Genomic DNA, 18607 nt, shown 5'->3' with positions numbered 1-18607 from the left:
CTTTTGAATAAAAGCCTTTTACCAAAGACTCCCAGGTCCCACTGTTCATCTCAGACACTTTGCAGGATAGACCTCAGACCACAAATCACCTCTTGCCCTACTGCAAAGCACTGCTTTTCTCATATTTTTGGCCCCAGAGGTTCCCCTGCTGAAACACTGGAACATGGCATCAAGTACTGTTGGATCTCTGAGCAGTTTCAGAGCCTCATCAATGTTGTCCACTCATTCACCCTTACTTTCTGTTTATTTATTTGCTAATCAAAGTCCATTCTCTGCAATTTGCCTTGCATATCCCAGTTCATCACTCTGCCCTTTTCTTCCTCTTCAGAACTCTAAGCAGTTTTCCATGAAAATTTCCAAGTTGATACAATAAAAATGACACAGTCAGTTACATGAAATAGAAGCTACAATAAATAGTATGGCAGAAAATTTTATGCAGACAAAGAGAAAGCTAACCTAGGCTATTTTACAGCCAGTAATAGATGGGCTTACCATGGGGAGGCTAGGGATGAGTCAACACTAAGGGAAGTGGGACAGATGGTTAAAACAAATGACTCTTGGGTGAATTCCACTACCTGAGGAAAATACGCTTCTGAGAAAAAGATCCTCTTTATCATCTGGATAGTTAGTAGAAAAGAAGGAGAAGATAATTTTCTGCATGGCTCCATGGGGAAACTGCCAGGTCTTCTGATGGTTTGTTTATGTGTTACTCTCAGAGAAGCAAATGTAGAGGGTTAGAAAGAATTAGTATACCTTGGTTAAAGGAAGACATAAATCTTTAAGTAGCTCTTTAAGTGGCTCTTTGAGTTAGCAAGAGGTTCGCTGAAAAGAAACATAGTAGATAATGCAAATATACTTTAGGAGGGCACTTGATACGCTGCCACTCAGAAAACTTAATGAGGCTGGGGGAAGTTCTTACAAAATGTGATGGATAAACACTTAAGTTCACTGATAGGAAATAAATTTATTCATAGTGTTATATTTCAGTGCAGTGGTATGTCTCTTGATTAGAATTAATGTTATTTAACATACACATCTGCAATCATCCCAGGATTGTTAAGGGAACACTGATCAACATGGCTGGTCAAAATAAAATTAGAAAGGGTTGTAAATATGGAAAGCTGCTTATGACTTCAGAAGGTTCTAGCAATTTTGAATCCATACAGCATGAAATGGGTAAAGTTGCCGACATCATTACATTGAATGAGGGAACAGAATTCAAGTCCTGCTGAGGCCCTCAGTTGGCATTTGGAAGGAACTGGGGACACCTCTCCTTTTCTCATGCTTGGAGCAAGTGAAAAAACAAGATTTCCCTCATTCAAGTGAGTACTAAGAGAGTTTATTGTACTGTCCTTCCTCCCTTTTCCCATTTTTATTATTTTTCACTGTTTTCTATCAGACATGCCAGGCATGCCAAATTACCTGTTTAAATGTCTTCTCCTGGTCCACTAGAACTTTGCTTTCCACCTCCCTGCCTCTTTTTTAAGGATTTCTGCCCCTGTGTGTTCATCTGTTCATGTCTTAGAGTGTTACTACAGTGATTTTCAGCTTCAATACCCCTCTGCTCTCACTCACCTGTGTGAACAGACTTTACTCTCACAGACCACAGCCTCTTTTTCAGCATTGTCTTCTAGTGATACAGATATTGGGTCCATGCCTAGATGGGCAGAGAACGAGTCATATTTAAATAAAATTTTTATGAAAACTTGTAGGGTCATGAATTATTTTTGTCCCTGCTCACAATCTCAGCAGCCTCACAAACAGAAAATCAAAATATCCTTTTTTTAATTTTATTTTATTTTTCCTGCTAGAATTATATTCTCTGCCTGCAGGTGGCTCCAAATGATAAAGCAAAGTGTAAAGGCTGCAGATGACCTTAGTACTCAAAGCATATTAAGGAATATACAATTTCAGGTTTGATTAAATTCATTCTCTGTTTATCTCCGGCAAAAAAACAGGCACAGAATTACTGCCTTAGCTACAGTTTCTGTGGAAAGGATGAGTTTTCATTCTATTGAACCCTCTAGCAAGCCAGGAGATTACATTAAACACTGATGGGCTGGGGTTTTTTGGAGTAGTGGGATTGAGTGATTTGAAAGATGAAAGATGGAGGAAGGGAGAAAAGAAACAAGAAGCACAGTCTGTTCAAGGAAAGAAATATAATGTGCCAGAAAACTACAATTATTTAAAAATGAAATGTATGGAAACTGATAATGAGAGAATTATTCCCATCTATTCATCTCCAAGTTTAAACCAGCTGAGAAATCCTTAGTAATGGTCTACGTTAACAACTTCTTCCACATTTTTTTTATCTTGAACAAAATGAGCCAAAGATATGGAAAGGGTACTGTAGAAGCAAAAAGAAAAACTGTATTATTTTTCTCTCTGTTAATTGAAAACAATAGTCTTTAATAAAGAACAAAGGGTTTTACTGTGTGGCTGCAATGAATCCAGCTTTTCCATTATACTGTGACATGTACCAGCAAAGACTCTGACCCCCATTTCCCAACATTATAATAGCATGTTTTGATTTTACTTACTTCTTCCTGTTTACGCTATTGTAAAAGAAATAAGAATCAAGCCCTACCAGCTCTGTGATATGGTGAAATCAGTTGTTTTATTTTCTTCTGAAGAGTAATGAAACATAGATCAGATTCACTATAACTCAACTATCAGCTCTGTTCCATGCATGTTTTACAAAAGAGAAAGCAGTCTGCTTCTTTAGTTAATGATATTAGTATACTTCATAAATGAAGACAGAGGGGAAAAGTTAAGTTCACTCTAGAAAATAATACATGTAATAAATGCTTTGAGCTAGCCTGCAACAACCTGAAAAAGATGCCAATGTTATTATTTTATTGACTAGAACTAATGCTCTTGGATTTTGAAACAATTAAACATTAGTATTCCTTTCAAATTATTCTAATTCCATTCAAACTGGAAAAGATGTGTTTGACAGGTTTCATCCTGTATGTGCCCTTAGCTGTTATATCTATTAAAAATACTTTCTAAGAAAGCCATACTCAGAACATTTCTTAAAATAGAATTTCAGGGCTTTAAAAAGCCTTGCTTTCATACACCAGCAAATGTGTTACATTTTTATTGAACAGTACACATTTTACAGCGATGTTTAGGTCAGTTAAACATTGTTAATTACAATTTTAGTCTATCTTAAGGCAAAAAAATAAAGTACAATATTGCCAGTTAGTAAAATGTAAAAGCTGTCATTCTCCATGGTCATTTGCTTGATAATAAAATTCACAGATGTGCTCACAGTATTAATATAAAAAATATTCTTATCTTTATAGCTCCTATTTTCAGTCAATGAGAAAAATTAGAAGTCTGTTATTTCAATAGACTGAGATATAAACTATTCATGTATATTCTTTCATCATTGTATGCACTTAATTCCCATTATTTTTTTTGGCAGTAACACACGACTATTTGAAGGCACAATAAACTCCATAAAGTGTAATTAGTTGTTCAGTTTTGCTAGCATCTTTCTATTTCAATATTTTAAAGGGCCTCCTCAACACTCAAAATTTCTCCCACTGTGCAGTGGCAAATTAAGGCCCAACTTGCCAGAGCAATGCTGATTGTTAGCGAAAATGGAAAGAGAGAAATTAGTCTTCTACAGAAATGCATTCTCAGTCAAATTCTGTTTGGCTGACTTTTGTGTAGGTCAAGAACAAACCCAGTGCAATTTGTGCCACGATGCATTTGATGGAGCAGGACAAGAAGATTTCCCTTGATTTCCACTCAAGTAATAAGACTTCTGGAAATAAAGGCACTCTCCTGCCCACCTTTAAGTTGCTGGGAGCCTAACCACTAACAACTTCAGTTGAGACTCAATAAGTTGGTTTTCTTGATGGTGGTTGACTTAGAGTTAGATACACTGATTCTCTCTAAGTGGGTTCTGTCACAGCAAGGGTTTGTTACACTCTTCACATAAAAAAATAGGAAATGCCTGTTAAGAACCACATAACCTAAGAAAATAAGTCTGACAAAATTAATAAATGCAGTTTCTCAAAACTAAAATCTCACTCCCTCTGCTGAAGAAAAGTACAGCCAGTGAGAGACTAGGCACAAGCCCTTTCTCTCCCTCTGCTCTCACCCTCCAATCTCAGGGATCAGGGAAATACCTGGAGTTCCCTAGGTGCCATGCAAGCCAACTAGTTTTGCAGGCATGCCAGGGAAAGATCCTAAGCCTTCAGGCAGTTTTGGCCTTGTGTAAAGCTTTGCTCTGTTGTCCTTGCTACCCACAGTGGCGGCAGGATTGCACAGCTGGGCCAGTTAGACAGCCAGTCTGCTCATTCAAGTCTTGTTTTCACATGGGCTACACAGACACCCAACATGCAGGGGTTAAAGAAAGAACATGAAATGGTGTCTCAGCACATAGAAGATTCAGTAAAAGGTACTGAAGTAGTTACTGTCACTCTAAATCATAGTGACAATTTTATTTCCTTGGACAGAGAAGACAGAGAATATTAAACCATATTGAAAGGAAAAATAGCCATAAACAAATTTTTCACTAATGAAAAGTTCTAGAGGAAGAGGAAAGCATGTGCCTGGAGGAGGAGACAGAACAGACTCATTATGTTTTAAAGTGGCACAGATAAAGTCTTCGCCGTAATCTAATACTATAACAGCAAAATGATCTTTAAAAAGGCCCTAGCTATCTGAGATCTGCCCCACTCATATTTAGGCACTTACCAGAGGCACCTATTCCAGCAGCACAGTTGCCTTAGGCAACTCTCACTTTTGGAGAGAGACACCTCCAGATAGCAAAACACGCTCTGGATGGAGATCTGTGCCAGAGCCTGCTCTCACAATGAGAAAAGCGCAGATGACAGCAGCGAAACTGGCAGAGAAAACAGAGCCATTACAGCCTCCTTGCAGAGGAGCAGGAGGGAGACAGCTGGCTTGGCTGCAGTTGTCACCCAGTCAGCTGGGATCCTCTGGGTTTTCACATTCCCTTGAGTAAGGGGATTCAGTAAATGAGAAGAACAGAGAAACTCTGCATGGGGACCGTGAGTGCAGAGGGAAGAGAGATGGAGGAAACAAAACTCATCTTGGAAAGATGCATGCTGCTGTAGCTGAGGAAAGGCAGTTTGGGTGGGAGGCATTCCATGGGAGAAATAAGTCACAAAGCAGCCAATCTGGGAGAGACTGGAGGCGGCTGTTAGTCAGCAGGCTAAGTGCTACAAATCTGAAATAAAATTAGCCACTGACACAGGTCAGTGAAGGCTCTGAGCTGCAGAACACCCCAACTGGCTCAACCAAGTTCTGCTGTTCCTTGCCACATGGATTGCTGCTCCAGCCTCACATGAAGTATTCAGCCTCAGGTCCTAAATTAGCAACAAACTACTGACAGGCTGGTGAGAGTGGTGACAAAAGCAGCAGTGATTAACATGTGATTTTCAAGGAAAGAGTCAACTTATTAAATAAACTTGACTGCCGTGAAATGATTTTAAGTGGTAGATACAACACTGACACACGTATGTGAAGGGATAAAATAAAAAATTAAAAATTTAACACCAACAAACAAATCATACATTTAGACTGCTGGAAAGAGGAAAGAAAACAAAATAAATATTTGAACGACTTCCTGCAGATTTATCTGCCTCAGTCTTACCCTGGTGGTTTGTATGTGCTCCCATCACTGTGCTATCTTAGGAGCAGTAAGCTCTGGATTAGACTCCCCAAGGAAAAGAGAGCCATTATCTCACTGTCAAGCATTACAAAAAATGCCGCAGGTTGCAAGAACACCATGAGAGTAAAAACCAGCAGGACTATCATAAAAGAGATCCCAGACCACCTCATGGGCTAGGATTTTTGTATCTAGAGTCAATATACAAAGAATAAAATGACTCTGCCCTTACATGCTGGACGTACCTAAGCAGGCTATAGGTAAATGCCAAGGACATTCTTGTTAGAGAACACTGGAGATCTGACCAATTACTTCTGGTTGGAAGAATAATCCACAGACTTGGGCAATCAATTCTGTATGGAAACGGTTCTCACTTACATCAGAAAGAAGGTGACTGACAGTGAAAACTCCAAAAATGACACAAAGTAAAAAGTTGGATTTAAGGGTGAATTTCACCCTGGCCCTAACTATAACAAGACATTGCAAATCTCAGCGAGAAATGGGTGCCTTGACTGTCATTTTTGTCTGAGAAAACTTCTTCCTGACTCTGAAGTATGTCAGTACAGGTGTTATTGAAAGGTGAACATACTAATGGATATGCACTTGTCTGGACAAGTACTAGGAAGGAAAAAAAGGACAGACTTAGAAGAGCAGAATGAAGCAATCAAAAGGCCTAACAGAGCTCAAAGTCTGAAAATGTGAAGGACAAATGGAAACAGTTTTGATAAGACATCACACTGTGTCTGCAAGCAAGAATTATGTGTAGAAAGGGAAATGGTAAGGAACTGAATTTCCAGAAATAACTAATTCTGAAGCACTTGATAATTTAGAATTTGGGGGAGAAGGCTGCCTATGCAGCTGTACTACAAAAAATTGAGGTGCAAGGTTCTTCACATAGAATGAAAATTAATTACTGATACCTTTTTAAATAAATATAGAAGGAAGAGTAGAAAGCAGCAGTGTGTGTACCAGTGAGCAAGTCTGGAATCCCTAAGAGAGTAGATTGTGTTTGGGATCAGAAGTATACAAAAAAAATCACATGATTAGTGGAAGTATCCAAATATACATTTGAGAAAACTTTTTCAGACAAAGGGAATCAACTGGTCAGATTAAGTTCTATGGAGAGTTCTCAGACAGTTGGACAGGGGAACAACTGTAAGGTACAAACAGAAAGGCGACTGTAGCTACAGATCCACTTATACGGATTTCAAATAAATGCTGAAAAATCTTGATAGGTTCCCTTACTTTGCTCTAGCTGCTGAAAATGTGGGCACATATATTATTAATGGTTAAGACCTACAGGCTGAGTGAATGTTAGACCCCAGGGAAATGATCAACACCATTCAGACACATGCAAACTCAGCAGTAATAATGACTTTTGTGAAATACAGACTTGTTCCAGGGTTCAGTGCCAATGGATGTTGATAAAACCCAAGAAGATCAAAAATCATGAAATATTTGCCTGCTAGTGCAAGTATTTAACTGAGCTAAATAATGTCTGGTCCTTATTTTAATTCATACTAACTTCCACTGGACGCTCCCTATCTAATCTTACAGATGGAAGGAGGAAGAGAATATAAAATGGGAAGGTCTCTGGCCAGGGTGTTTATTGTTGGACTTCTATTCCTTTAACTTTGCAGCAATAACAGCCCCTTCAGGCTTTGGGACTGTGTGGAGACATACACTAGTCAGTAAATTTTCACATCTTCTGTTCCTTTCTCCATCCTGGAGCATGCACTTTATGATTCCACATAGGGAACCATCTTCTACTCTCTGCCCACCCCTACAACAATTTAGGAACTCCCCCAGGGCTGTATATTACAGCTTGGGCTTTTACTGCCCACAGCTGGCACAGAACTTGTCCCTGAAGTCAGTAAGCATGCACAGCATTCAGTAGTTTGGTGTGTGCATGCTAATAAAGAAGGGAAGAAGAGTACATTGTTTACTAACCTTCTGCCTGAATAACCATGATTTTTTGCTTCAGATCAATCGAAGGATTTATAAGGCACAACCTTGGCTCCTGCTTCTGAGTCATGCAGACTCCATTCTGGTTTACAATCATCCACTTTCGGTCGTACAACAAACCCTGATTTCCCACCGGCCATTCTGTAACCTGGGAAAGCATCAAGAAGGGATACAAAGGTTTAGAAAATGTTGATTTAGAAAATGTTGGCTGCATCAATAGATTCATGCTGAAAAGAAAAGTGAAGGAAAAAATCCCATTAATGAAACTCTTTGCAATTAGGAAAATTTGAACAAGACAATGTCAGCCTTTTATAAGAGAAACCTTAATTGCAAATCAAAGATAAAGATATCACCGCACAAAGCTGACAAAACAAAATCAAATCACTTTAATTTGTTACATATTATCATAAACTTTGATTTAACAGAGCTGTAAGAATAAACAATCTCCAAAACATTCTGAAGACTGTTTTCAGTTTTATACCCACACATTTTTAGGACTTCTTCCCCCAGCAATTTTCATTTAACTTAAAAAGCACAGACATTTCATAGGAGTTTTATAAATTAAGGCAAAACCAAACAAGTAGTAAGAAAGAAAAATGTGCAATTCAAAATTCTAAACAACATCATTTTTCATAAAATGGGAACCACTTATAAATGAATCCATCTGAGAAAACCCCCACCATTGAAGCTTTTGGTTTGGCTGGGAATAGTTTCTCCAGATTCCCTTATGACAAAACACATTGACTTCTTTGCTATCTGTCCTTCCATCACTTCTATAACACTCTTTACATCCAATAGCCCACACAAGCATATTGTCCTTGCTTTCACGTACATTTTTTCTCATGAAAAGAACATCTGCTTCTGATGCTACACAGATGGTAATCTTGAAATCCAAAAAGAGAGCAATTTTATTAATGCCTTTGGGTGATAATAATATCTGCTTTCTCCTCTAGAATGTTAAAATATTAATACCATTCTTTTAACATAAAGCTGGCCACTTAGACATATTCTTTATCTCACGTATGCTTTCTAGTCATATTGAATATGGAGAAAAGTGAACTTGGTTGAATTCTTGTAGAAAAGCTTAGTACAGCTCACATGAATTAGCTGACAAAAGACTTTAGCAAAAAATATTGAGTAAAAGATATGTCAAGCACAGCCTGATGCTCTGAAGAAAAGCATGGCTGGAAGCACTGGTTAGGTTAATTAAAAATCACATTTTTGTTTATCATGTGCTCTATCCAAAACTCCACAGAACCCAAAATATCCCATAAACTTTTCCAGTTTCTATAGAAGCCTGCAGCAGTAGCTTGACACTGACAGCCTGACTAGAGAAAACTAAAGGCAGGCATTCTAGAACTACAAACTTAAAGCATTCTAGGACTACAAACTTAAAGCATCAAAGCTGAACTCTAAATAATTTGACCACAGTGCTACCAACTATATTGAATACAGAAAATACATGGAAAAATTTTTAAGAGAAGAAATGTGTTTTATCAATGCATTTGACTTATTATTTGGCAGTTTTTTTAAAGCAAGTGTGAATGAAAAATTCAGTGATAAAGAGAAATTTTACTTCTGACAGTGTCATCTGAAACTATATTGTCCAAGCACCTCCAACTGCCAGCACCTAAGTTATGTGAACTTTTGCCCTGTCTTTTTAGGAGAGAAATCACAGCCCAAAGACTGCAATATCAGCTGAAGAACAGACTTTTATTCTTACTGGAAATTATTCTTTGGAGAGACTAGTATTTTTGGTTATCCTATATAATTGGACTACAAAATGCATTTGAACAGCTGGTGATCATCTGAGAGCTGCAAGAATTTCCTGCTAACAAATCTCCCTTCCAAAACAGAAGATCACTAATTGGTAATAAATCTTCCCATGGATCCAACAGATCTTTGCAGGATTTACAATATATAAAGAACAGAATAAACTAAAAAAGCAGAAAAATAGGAAAAAAAACACAAAAGTGCATAGTTCTCTATTGTAATATTCAGCTGTTTTGGTTCCACTTCAGGACAGCAATCTTATTCAGGAAATAACTCAAGTGTTTGCTTGCCCTTTACTGAAGGCAAGAGGTTTTACGAGAAAAAAAAAAACATTCTCTTTAATCAGAGATTCAACTACTTTTTACATTCTGACAGGTATTACAGGGTAAGCCCAGCTAACTAGGTAAATGATATTTCAAAATAATCCACACCTTCCGCTCAAAATAACTCTGATAGGTCCAAAATAATGGCAACTAACTCCATGCTTCACTCTGAGATGCCGCACATGACTTTAGGTCCTCAGCCCATTTTTCCCCTTCCTCTGGCTATTTGCCACTGTAGTAAGAGTCACACTCATGTGCCCTGCAGTGAGTTCCTGTCCTCTCATGGATGTCCCCTGTACACTGCCAAGTGCTGTACTTCTCACTTTTCAATTTCCTGTATTGCACATGTTGCTAGCATCCCAATTAAAAAAAAAAAAAAAAAAGTTGCAACAACAAAATAACTGGGTGCTCTGCCTTGGATGGAGAGTCACAGATGGTTCTGAACAGTCAGGGCTGGTTTGTTGCTAATACTGACACAGGCGATGGGCATGGAAGAACACAGTCATTTCTGTTCTCAGCACTTAGGCTTGAGACTTGTGCAGGCTATCATCTCCCGCTGTTATTTCAAGGAGTCTGAAGGAACTGTTACATAATTACAAGCAACTGAATAGAAAAGTTTAGACAAAGTCTGCCTGCTCTGCTTTCATCTGACACATGAGAAGAGTAGTTCAACTTGGCTCCCTCCGATTATGCCTGAGTTCTCTGCTGAAGACCAGCAGATATGACATAGGCTGCAAGGACAATCCACATCCAAATAAGATCAGCAGCAGGATGACAGGAAGGGCACTCAAATGTCCCTGAATACCTATATTCAGGCAACCAATACAGTGCAGTAAAGCAAGTGATGACACTTACTGCGAAGTAAAATGACGTAGGTTAGCACATGTGGCAGTGAGCAGCACTGCATTATATACCTTCTAACGTGATTCCCTGAAGCTGTATGGCCATCTCTGACTACCGAGGCAAATTAGAGGACGAAGGGCAGAAAGAAAGCATGGAGATCGTGATTTTACTGATAGATGCTTGCAGACACCTTCACTACCAGCACGGCAGATGATGATGCATCCCAGCATCATTCAATATAAGGTTCTCTACCTGTCACAAGCAAGGATCATTGCACAGTACAGACAGTGCTTGGCATTGTCCTATCTGCTTTGGTCAATTTTTCTTACTATAAATAAAAATATTCACTGTAAAAAAATTTTTTTTTTTTTTAATGTCAGAATTTTCTTTAAAACATTTTTGGCTGCATTTCTCCCATTGTTCACAGTAATATTATCATGAAGGTTGGTACAGTTTTTGAACACATTAAAGGAATCACTGAATAGGTTTTAAATTATGGAAGTTTAAAAATGTTAGGGGTCCTACACATAATTTATCCACTGATCACCAGGAATTTGCATCGTATTTTAAATTAAAAGCTAATTTGTCTTCTCTCTTGAGATGCAATTTTTTTATTCTCTGAAATCTACTGCGAGAATAATAATGTTATTAATGTTTAAAGTCCTAACCTCTTTACTAGGCACATTGCATTATATAATTATGCAAAATTCAATGACATGAGAGATGTTCATGTTTAAAAATGCATGTTTAAAATACATTTCTGTGTTAGAAAAGTAGAAGAAAGTGGTCTCGGATAGAGGTCACTCCTGTGCTTCTCCCCATTTAATAAAATAATTGTAGGGAAAAGAAAACACATTTAAGAAGTTGAGTTAGAATATTCTGTCTTCTGCTTCCTGCATCGTATGTATAAAACACATGGAACAACACTGAACAGAGACACTGTTCCCATGGCCAGGAACACTATAAAATGCTGCAGGAACTATCTGACCTGCAGTGAGCGGATGATCTTCATGCCAAGCTTCATCCTTCCAGTTGCCAAAGCACTCTGCACTCTCATTTTCTCTGGAGGTCAAGCACCTCTCATACTAAATCACTTAGAATAGAACAGGGAAATCAGAGTTTAGGAGAGGAGGAGATTATGTGACTCTGAAGAGGACATCAAACAGCTGGGAGTTTGGACTCACATCCTCCTCAAGTTTATCCTCCTGTCACTAATCATCTGTTCTGCAAACAGCAAGTCAGTGGGCAAATTTTACTGGTAGATGGGCTGGGTCCTACACACATGGCTAGCTGGAATTTTCCACTGCACATATTATTTTAGGAAAATGCAAGTGATCATGTAGATACAGTAAAACCTACTTACTGCATGTGCTAAGGGTCTGACCTCCCATACCAGTTGGAGGCCTGCACTTGCACCTACAGATCTATGAGCTTCTGATCTCAAGTATCGAAGTATCACAAGATGAATGAATTTATTACAGCCCAGTATTTAAACTATTTTCATCTTTTCACATCAGCTAGCTTATTACGCCACAAATGATAAAAATGGAGATCAAACTGAAAATATAAATTTCCAACAACTACAAAGCATCTAAAGTTAACTTAGATTTAAAACATGAAACTGAATTTCAGTTCTTCAATTGCAATCAAAGACTAAGGAAACTACAAGTTACATGACTATTACTTCAGAAGTTTCTGAGTTTACTGAGGTAAGAAGATCATATAATGCTAAGTGTTAAGTTTGTATGACAAAGATGACTATACGAATGACAAAGGAATAGTTTTGTATACAATTCAGTCCTTTCAAGATAAAGCCTAGAGATTCTGGTATAATCATTATTTTAGAAGGCAAAATGATTTTCAGGACTTGATTCCCTTTAGTCGTGGCAAGATTTCTCTAGCATAAGGTTTCTCTAGTTTCTTGTTTCAAACTCCAGTGCATGTGGCATGGGTTGTTTTTCCTATTTCAAGGTGATTTAGGTTGAAGTTGCAGTAATGACATATATAGACATATATATAGTGGAGGTTGGTACACTCTTCAGTAAGTAATGGTGTGGGTATATATATATATTTAATTGTCTATTATTCTTTGGCAATACAGGCTCTGACAGTCCTTCACTTACTTGGTTATAATGTGGCTGATGCTTTGTCAGAAAAAAATCAGACTTCAAAAATTACTCTAGGCATGTAAATTAAGCCTCATAATGTAGTTGCAGTTTTAATATCTATTTTTAAATTATTCAGATCAGCTAGTGTTAGCTCTACATTCCAAGTTGCCTTGGATTCCTCTTGCAGTCAATGAAAAGAGACACAAATATCCAGGAACATTTATGTTTCCTGCTGCCGATGCCTATTTTATGATAAAATGAATTAGCAGATCTGCTTCTCTCACCGGTTACAGAACGATATCTAACTTTAGAGGTGTAAACTGAGGTAAGATGAACCCTGTTTTCACTCTAGGCCCATGAACACATGCCTAGCACAAGAAGTATGCATGAGGCATGGGGATTTTCCCCCTCCATATAAAATTGCAGTTCTGTCTGTAAGGGAGCAGTACCAGGTTTGTGTGAATTTATCACTTAGAGTCATTTCCCCTCATAGAGCTTGAAGAGAAGAAACCTGGCTCAGCTTGTGGGGAAACATAAGCTGTCTTTCATGCTGAGGTATGTCTTACCTGCTCCTGGGCAAAATCACTTCAAAGCCTTCTTAGCACTGAATGTTGTGGCATGTATCTCACAATACCAGCCTGCATGTTAAAAATAGACTTTAACCCCAAAGGGGTCTGAATAGTGTTACAACATATTTCAGCAGCTTCTATAGTGAGCTTCTGTAACACAGCTATAGAAACTGCAACACTTAAACAAAGGTTAAAAAATTTTCACACGAAATGGGCAATTAATTTGATTTTCTAAGCAGTTTGATCCAGAGGGAGGTTAATAAAGGGTGGAAATTGCTTGTTCAGGTCTCATTTAATGCTCAGGATTGTGTCTCTGAATTAAAGACATCATAAGTCAAATAAAATTTAAGAATACAGATGTTTTGTTGATCATTTAACAGTGTTTAATTGCCCAACCTCTTTTTGCATTAAGAAGAAAAAAACCCAACTCAAATATGACTTAATCAGCTGAGAAGCCCTATTTGAAATGCAGGGGATTTGTCTTTGGATTTGACCCCAATTCTCACTCAGATATGAGACAGTGGCCTACACCAGTAAGTTTTCTTAGGCAAAGTTATACCATTATTGACATTCATTAAATCACTTTCCAGTATGGTACTAAGCAGAGTCACATTCTAGGTCATGTGTGGGCCATACACCTATTTCATCATGCACTATTTAAAAAAAAAGTCACCACTAAGGTGATCATATTATTAACTTTGTAAAAAAGCAATTAAAATCTTCAAAGAGTGAACTTTCAAATAGCGCAGCAACACTTAAATGTCATATTTCTGTTGCAAATGTATTTTTAATGATAACATTTCTTTGTAATGTAAATCAGCTGCCTCTCAATTATAACATGTTAATCAAGTTATTTCTCAATTGCTGCCTACCCATCAATGCCTACAAGTCCATCACATGTCATTCTGTAAAAGCATACTAATTACTTGATTATATTTTAGTCGAGTTTTGCAAATCCAACTATTTTCTTCAAGACACTGTGTTATGTGCAGATTTGCCTCTCGTGGGTGAGGAGAAAGCAGAAGACATATTTTCATCCTGTAGCTTCAGCCTACTTGAAAATCCTTCAAAGTACCCTAACACGCAGGACTTGATCCTAGAAGTAGGAAAAAAGGAAACATGGGTACCCACTCATGCTTCCTACTATCTCATGCACATGTCCAAAAAAGGTAAGGAAAAGCACTAGGTTGAGATGAATAAATACTTCAGAATGATTCAAAGCACCTACCTCAAATGCAGAGCAGGATTTGATTGGGTAGAGGTAAATGTTGGCAACAGTGATGGGCTTGCCACCTTTCCTACACGTTGGCACTGCAGTCTCTGAAACAGCTGCCCTTATGCTTTCGGCCTCAGTCTCCAGTGGCTGCCAGTTGACAGATGTCTTCGTCACAGACAGATTACTCCTGAGGTCTCCACCTGAGATTTGTAGTATTGGAGACAATTTATCTGCATTGTTAAAGGAAGGGAGGTCATCTGGAACAGACTCTGTTGTCAGCTTCGTAACAGACTTGAAAGGAATCTCAGTGTCTGATTTGGAGAGTCTGGTGGCTATGATGAAATTCAAAAAGGTCTGTGCATCTTCAAAAGAAGACATGTAGCCAAAGGATATTCTCACAGAACCAGTGGGACGTCCATCAACTAGGTCTATATCATCTCCACAAACATGGCCAGCCTGGTTTGAAACAGGAAAAAAAACAGAGAACAGTGATGACATTTTGCTTTATTTCTCTCTAATTTCACTTAGTTATTAATGAGTCTCTTAACTCTCACCTGAAAAACTGTTCTAAAAATTACAAGGCTAACTCATGAATACAAAGAGAAAATGGAAAAAAAATCCCAACTATCTTATGATTTACTCAAACTGGAAAGAAGATAATTTTGAGCTGCTTGTCCTATTCTACTCTAAGGAAAGAGATGTTTCTCACAAACATATCAATTATCACAAAAAGGTTTTATGTCTCATGATTGCCTGCTAGCTACTGCAGTCTCCGGGGATACTTCAGTCTCACCTGCATAGTTCACTGGGGTTTAAACTGGGTTATTATATTCAGAAAAGTGAACAAACCATGAGACGGATGATTTTTATGGGGCAGTTTTCTTGATATTCACTGTCAGAACAATTCCATTTTATACCACTGGTGGCTTATTCATGGCTTGTGTTAAATAGTCCAAATGACAGAGAACTGACCTGGGATATTAGCAAAGCAGAGATTGAATCTAGAGCTCAAACATCCAAAGTGAGATTCCTCGTCACTGGAATATGCAGCAAATCTCTCTTGCTGATCTGGTCAACACATTGCTTTCAGAATGGAGGGAACTAGCCTTTCCCCTAGCACTTCCTCCTTTGAAGAACACAAATTTCCACTTGAAAAACTTTTGTTGAAAAAGCCCTATATTGACTTCCATGTCACTTCTATTTGATATGTCTTTCATACAACACTCTATGGAAAACTCTCCCATAAGAACTGAATTTTCTCATACCGTAAAAAAGTCAGTGAGTTCTGCCACTCACCACCAGGGAAGTAAGCCAGAGTCCCTATTTGTTCATCCATCTAATATTAGCTCACCAATGAACATAAGATTTAGTCCTAACTTAGCATCCTATTCTTTTAAGTGCAGCAGTTGTTGTTTTTTTTCCTCAGAATTTAATTTATTTACATATTTCTGTTACATTAAAAATGGATGCGTGAATAGTTTACTTACATAAGGGTTTCTTTTTTTAAGTAAGAAATGTCACAGTACAATGAACACAGACCCCATTTATGCAAAGAAAAATCAAAAAGTCTATATCTATGTCAAAGCATGCAATGCAGTAGTATTTTAGTGCAGTATGATGTGGTTTTTATCCTTGACAACAGAAATATTTGTGAAATTAGGTTGCATCTGTTAATAAACTCTTCTGTAACCCTTCTGCCAAGTATTGCTTGATTGATTGAGGAGAGGGGTTCCTGCTGTACAAAGAAGTAAATGAGTTCCTATGTAACATGCTAAGAAAACTAACCATGCTTTTCCAGAGACCCTTGAGGACAGAAAGTCCCCTCTCACAGGCATTTTATACATGTAAATCTTCAACAGGGAAGGAAGAATACAGTCAGTACCCTGGGAAAAGATGAAACCAATGTATATGTGCAAATAATGTGATAAAAGATTCCTTCCATTACACAGTAATGTTGTCAATAACTCATCCTGGTAATTCTCAAAAAACTGATGGGAATGGAATGTCCCAAAATAATGACTGAATGACTGTATTGCCTCATCATACAACTTCTGGCAGTTTAAGTGTCTCTCTATAAATTTTACTTTTGCCTATCCCCATTTAAATGATACAGACCCAAAAGAGGTCACTCACTTCTTAGCAAAATCCTCCTTGTATTAGGAGATCTAAGAGCATGGCAGCTGATAATTTGGCATGTTTCACTTCAGCAGAAGGGTGGACCCTTTTTTCCCTTCTCAGACAAGAGAGCTTCCGTGGTAAATCAAAGCACCATTTTGTCAAGGAATGCATTAAAGACATCCCTGCATTTAAGAACTCATCAGTCCTGCATGCAAATGTATTGGCAAAAGTTATCTAAATGTCTCTGTGAAATTATAAGGGAGCTATAATATCAGTACAGCCATTAGATTTATTTTTTTTTTACCTTTTGAATAACACCATTAATAAAATTTTTGATTGCTCTGAATTAATTTAGTGTAATTTCAAACTCTGAGAAATATGCAGACAGGAAGCCTCCCCTACTTCACTATAATACATCCTGCTATAAATCTTTTAATGAGAATTTATGGAAAATATTAGTAATCTTGAAAATAGCCTTTATATTCATGTTCTAACAATCCAACACACCAGTAATCTAAGTAGATGCCATCTAAATTTAATTCATTCTCTGAGATTCACTGTATGATCCCATTTATTGTTTCTTGTCCAATTTGTGAATGTATTTTAAGCTGTAACACCCAACAGCAATGGGTCTACAACACTTGAACATTATTAAGTGCAATTAAGGATACCTAAGGAATAGCATGAGATGAATTGTCCAGGAGTTTCTGTTCTGCAGGAAGTCTGGATTTCATGTAATCCCAAATCAGAACAAGAAACTACAATTTCCTATTTTCCAATGAAAAAAAACAAGCAACAAATACTTTTTTGGGTCCATCAAATGATTTTGCTTCAACACCTAATTTCAATGAATTGAATGTCAGTTAATTTAGTTCTCTAACATGGCAAGTGAGTTGAAAAGTCAGAGAAAGCAAATCAAATTTACCTTCATTCTAAAGTCACAGAAACTTAAAACCATAGAACTGGATGCACTTATTTTAGCTTTTAAATATTTTGTTTTTAAACAAAGGCAGATTTTCTGCTCCCCTTCAAACCTTGCACCTTCAGGAAATTCAGAAATGATAGTCAGAAGATATCTTCTGAGTCACTGACTATTTTTCATGGACAATATATCAATCACTTAATCATGCTCAGAAACTAACCTGCAGGTTCCTTTGGATGTCCTCATTGCTTATATCCAAATGCATCTGGCAGGCTCCTGTGTTACAGAAGCAACCTGTGCGGACATGTATGTTATGGAGACTGGCCATCTTGTCCACCTTCCCAATTCAGCAGTACATGTAGGAGCGGAATGAAAAATAAACATTTCAAAGTTGTGGTCAACAAGGTACAATGTTTTAAAGGTAAGAATCAATGAAGGTAAACGATGTCTCTAAATTATTAACAACTTACCATGGCTTTTACCACTCCCATACAGATTTTGGATTTTTCAGCTCTGTTATTTCAGCTAGAAGAAAACAGTCGTAGAAGCAGAAACGCTTACCGTGGCATTGTGAGACTACTACATACAAACCACACACAAACAGGGCATACAGGTTCAGGTCCTGATCCTGTAAATGCCAATACATCTGCTTAATTTTAAACCTGTGAACAGGTCTATTCCCATCAGTAGTGCTAATTACAGACCTGCAGCAAGGTGTCACTTGGTGTCTTGACAGAATCACCACCTACAACTGCTTCTTCTGAGACTGAAGAGAGGCCTGGAGCACCTTTTCAGTTAGCTAAAGAAAACTCTGTTCTCTGATGATCTGAAATTGCAATCCTCATTACAGGAACTGACAGTGTCTGTGGGATGTTGGAACGCAAGTGCTGGAAGGATTGGCCCCTCAGTAGGCAATAACATCTGACACGACAGGGAGTGAACTAGAATGCCTCCTTGAGTCTTGCATATACAACTATCCAGTCTATCAAGTCCCTGGTGCATTTTTCCCTTGTGTTGTGCTGTTTGGTGTTATACCATTTCTCTATCATCTCCTAAATAATGAATGAGCAGAAATACAGTACTTGATGACAAACTGGCATAAAAGGGAAGGAATGAAAAT

At 37.8% G+C, this 18607-nt stretch overlaps 1 protein-coding gene across 1 annotated transcript in view; it reads right to left on the bottom strand.

Moving 5' to 3' along the window:
- Positions 1-18607, bottom strand: part of MOCOS (molybdenum cofactor sulfurase) — a 209115-nt gene that overhangs the window by 15738 nt on the left and 174770 nt on the right. The window contains exons 7-10 of the mRNA XM_027881871.1: positions 17708-17824; positions 14460-14903; positions 7601-7763; positions 1576-1657 (exon numbers count right to left, since the gene is read on the bottom strand). Coding sequence (XP_027737672.1) covers positions 1576-1657; positions 7601-7763; positions 14460-14903; positions 17708-17824 — 806 coding nt within the window. The remainder of the gene's footprint in view (positions 1-1575; positions 1658-7600; positions 7764-14459; positions 14904-17707; positions 17825-18607) is intronic.

The sequence above is a fragment of the Empidonax traillii genome, unplaced genomic scaffold (genome assembly GCF_003031625.1).
Source record: "Empidonax traillii isolate 1590-97213 ecotype Southwest subspecies unplaced genomic scaffold, ASM303162v1 scaffold98:size2021230, whole genome shotgun sequence".
NCBI lineage: Eukaryota > Metazoa > Chordata > Aves > Passeriformes > Tyrannidae > Empidonax > Empidonax traillii.
This window is presented reverse-complemented; position numbering and strand designations above follow the sequence as displayed.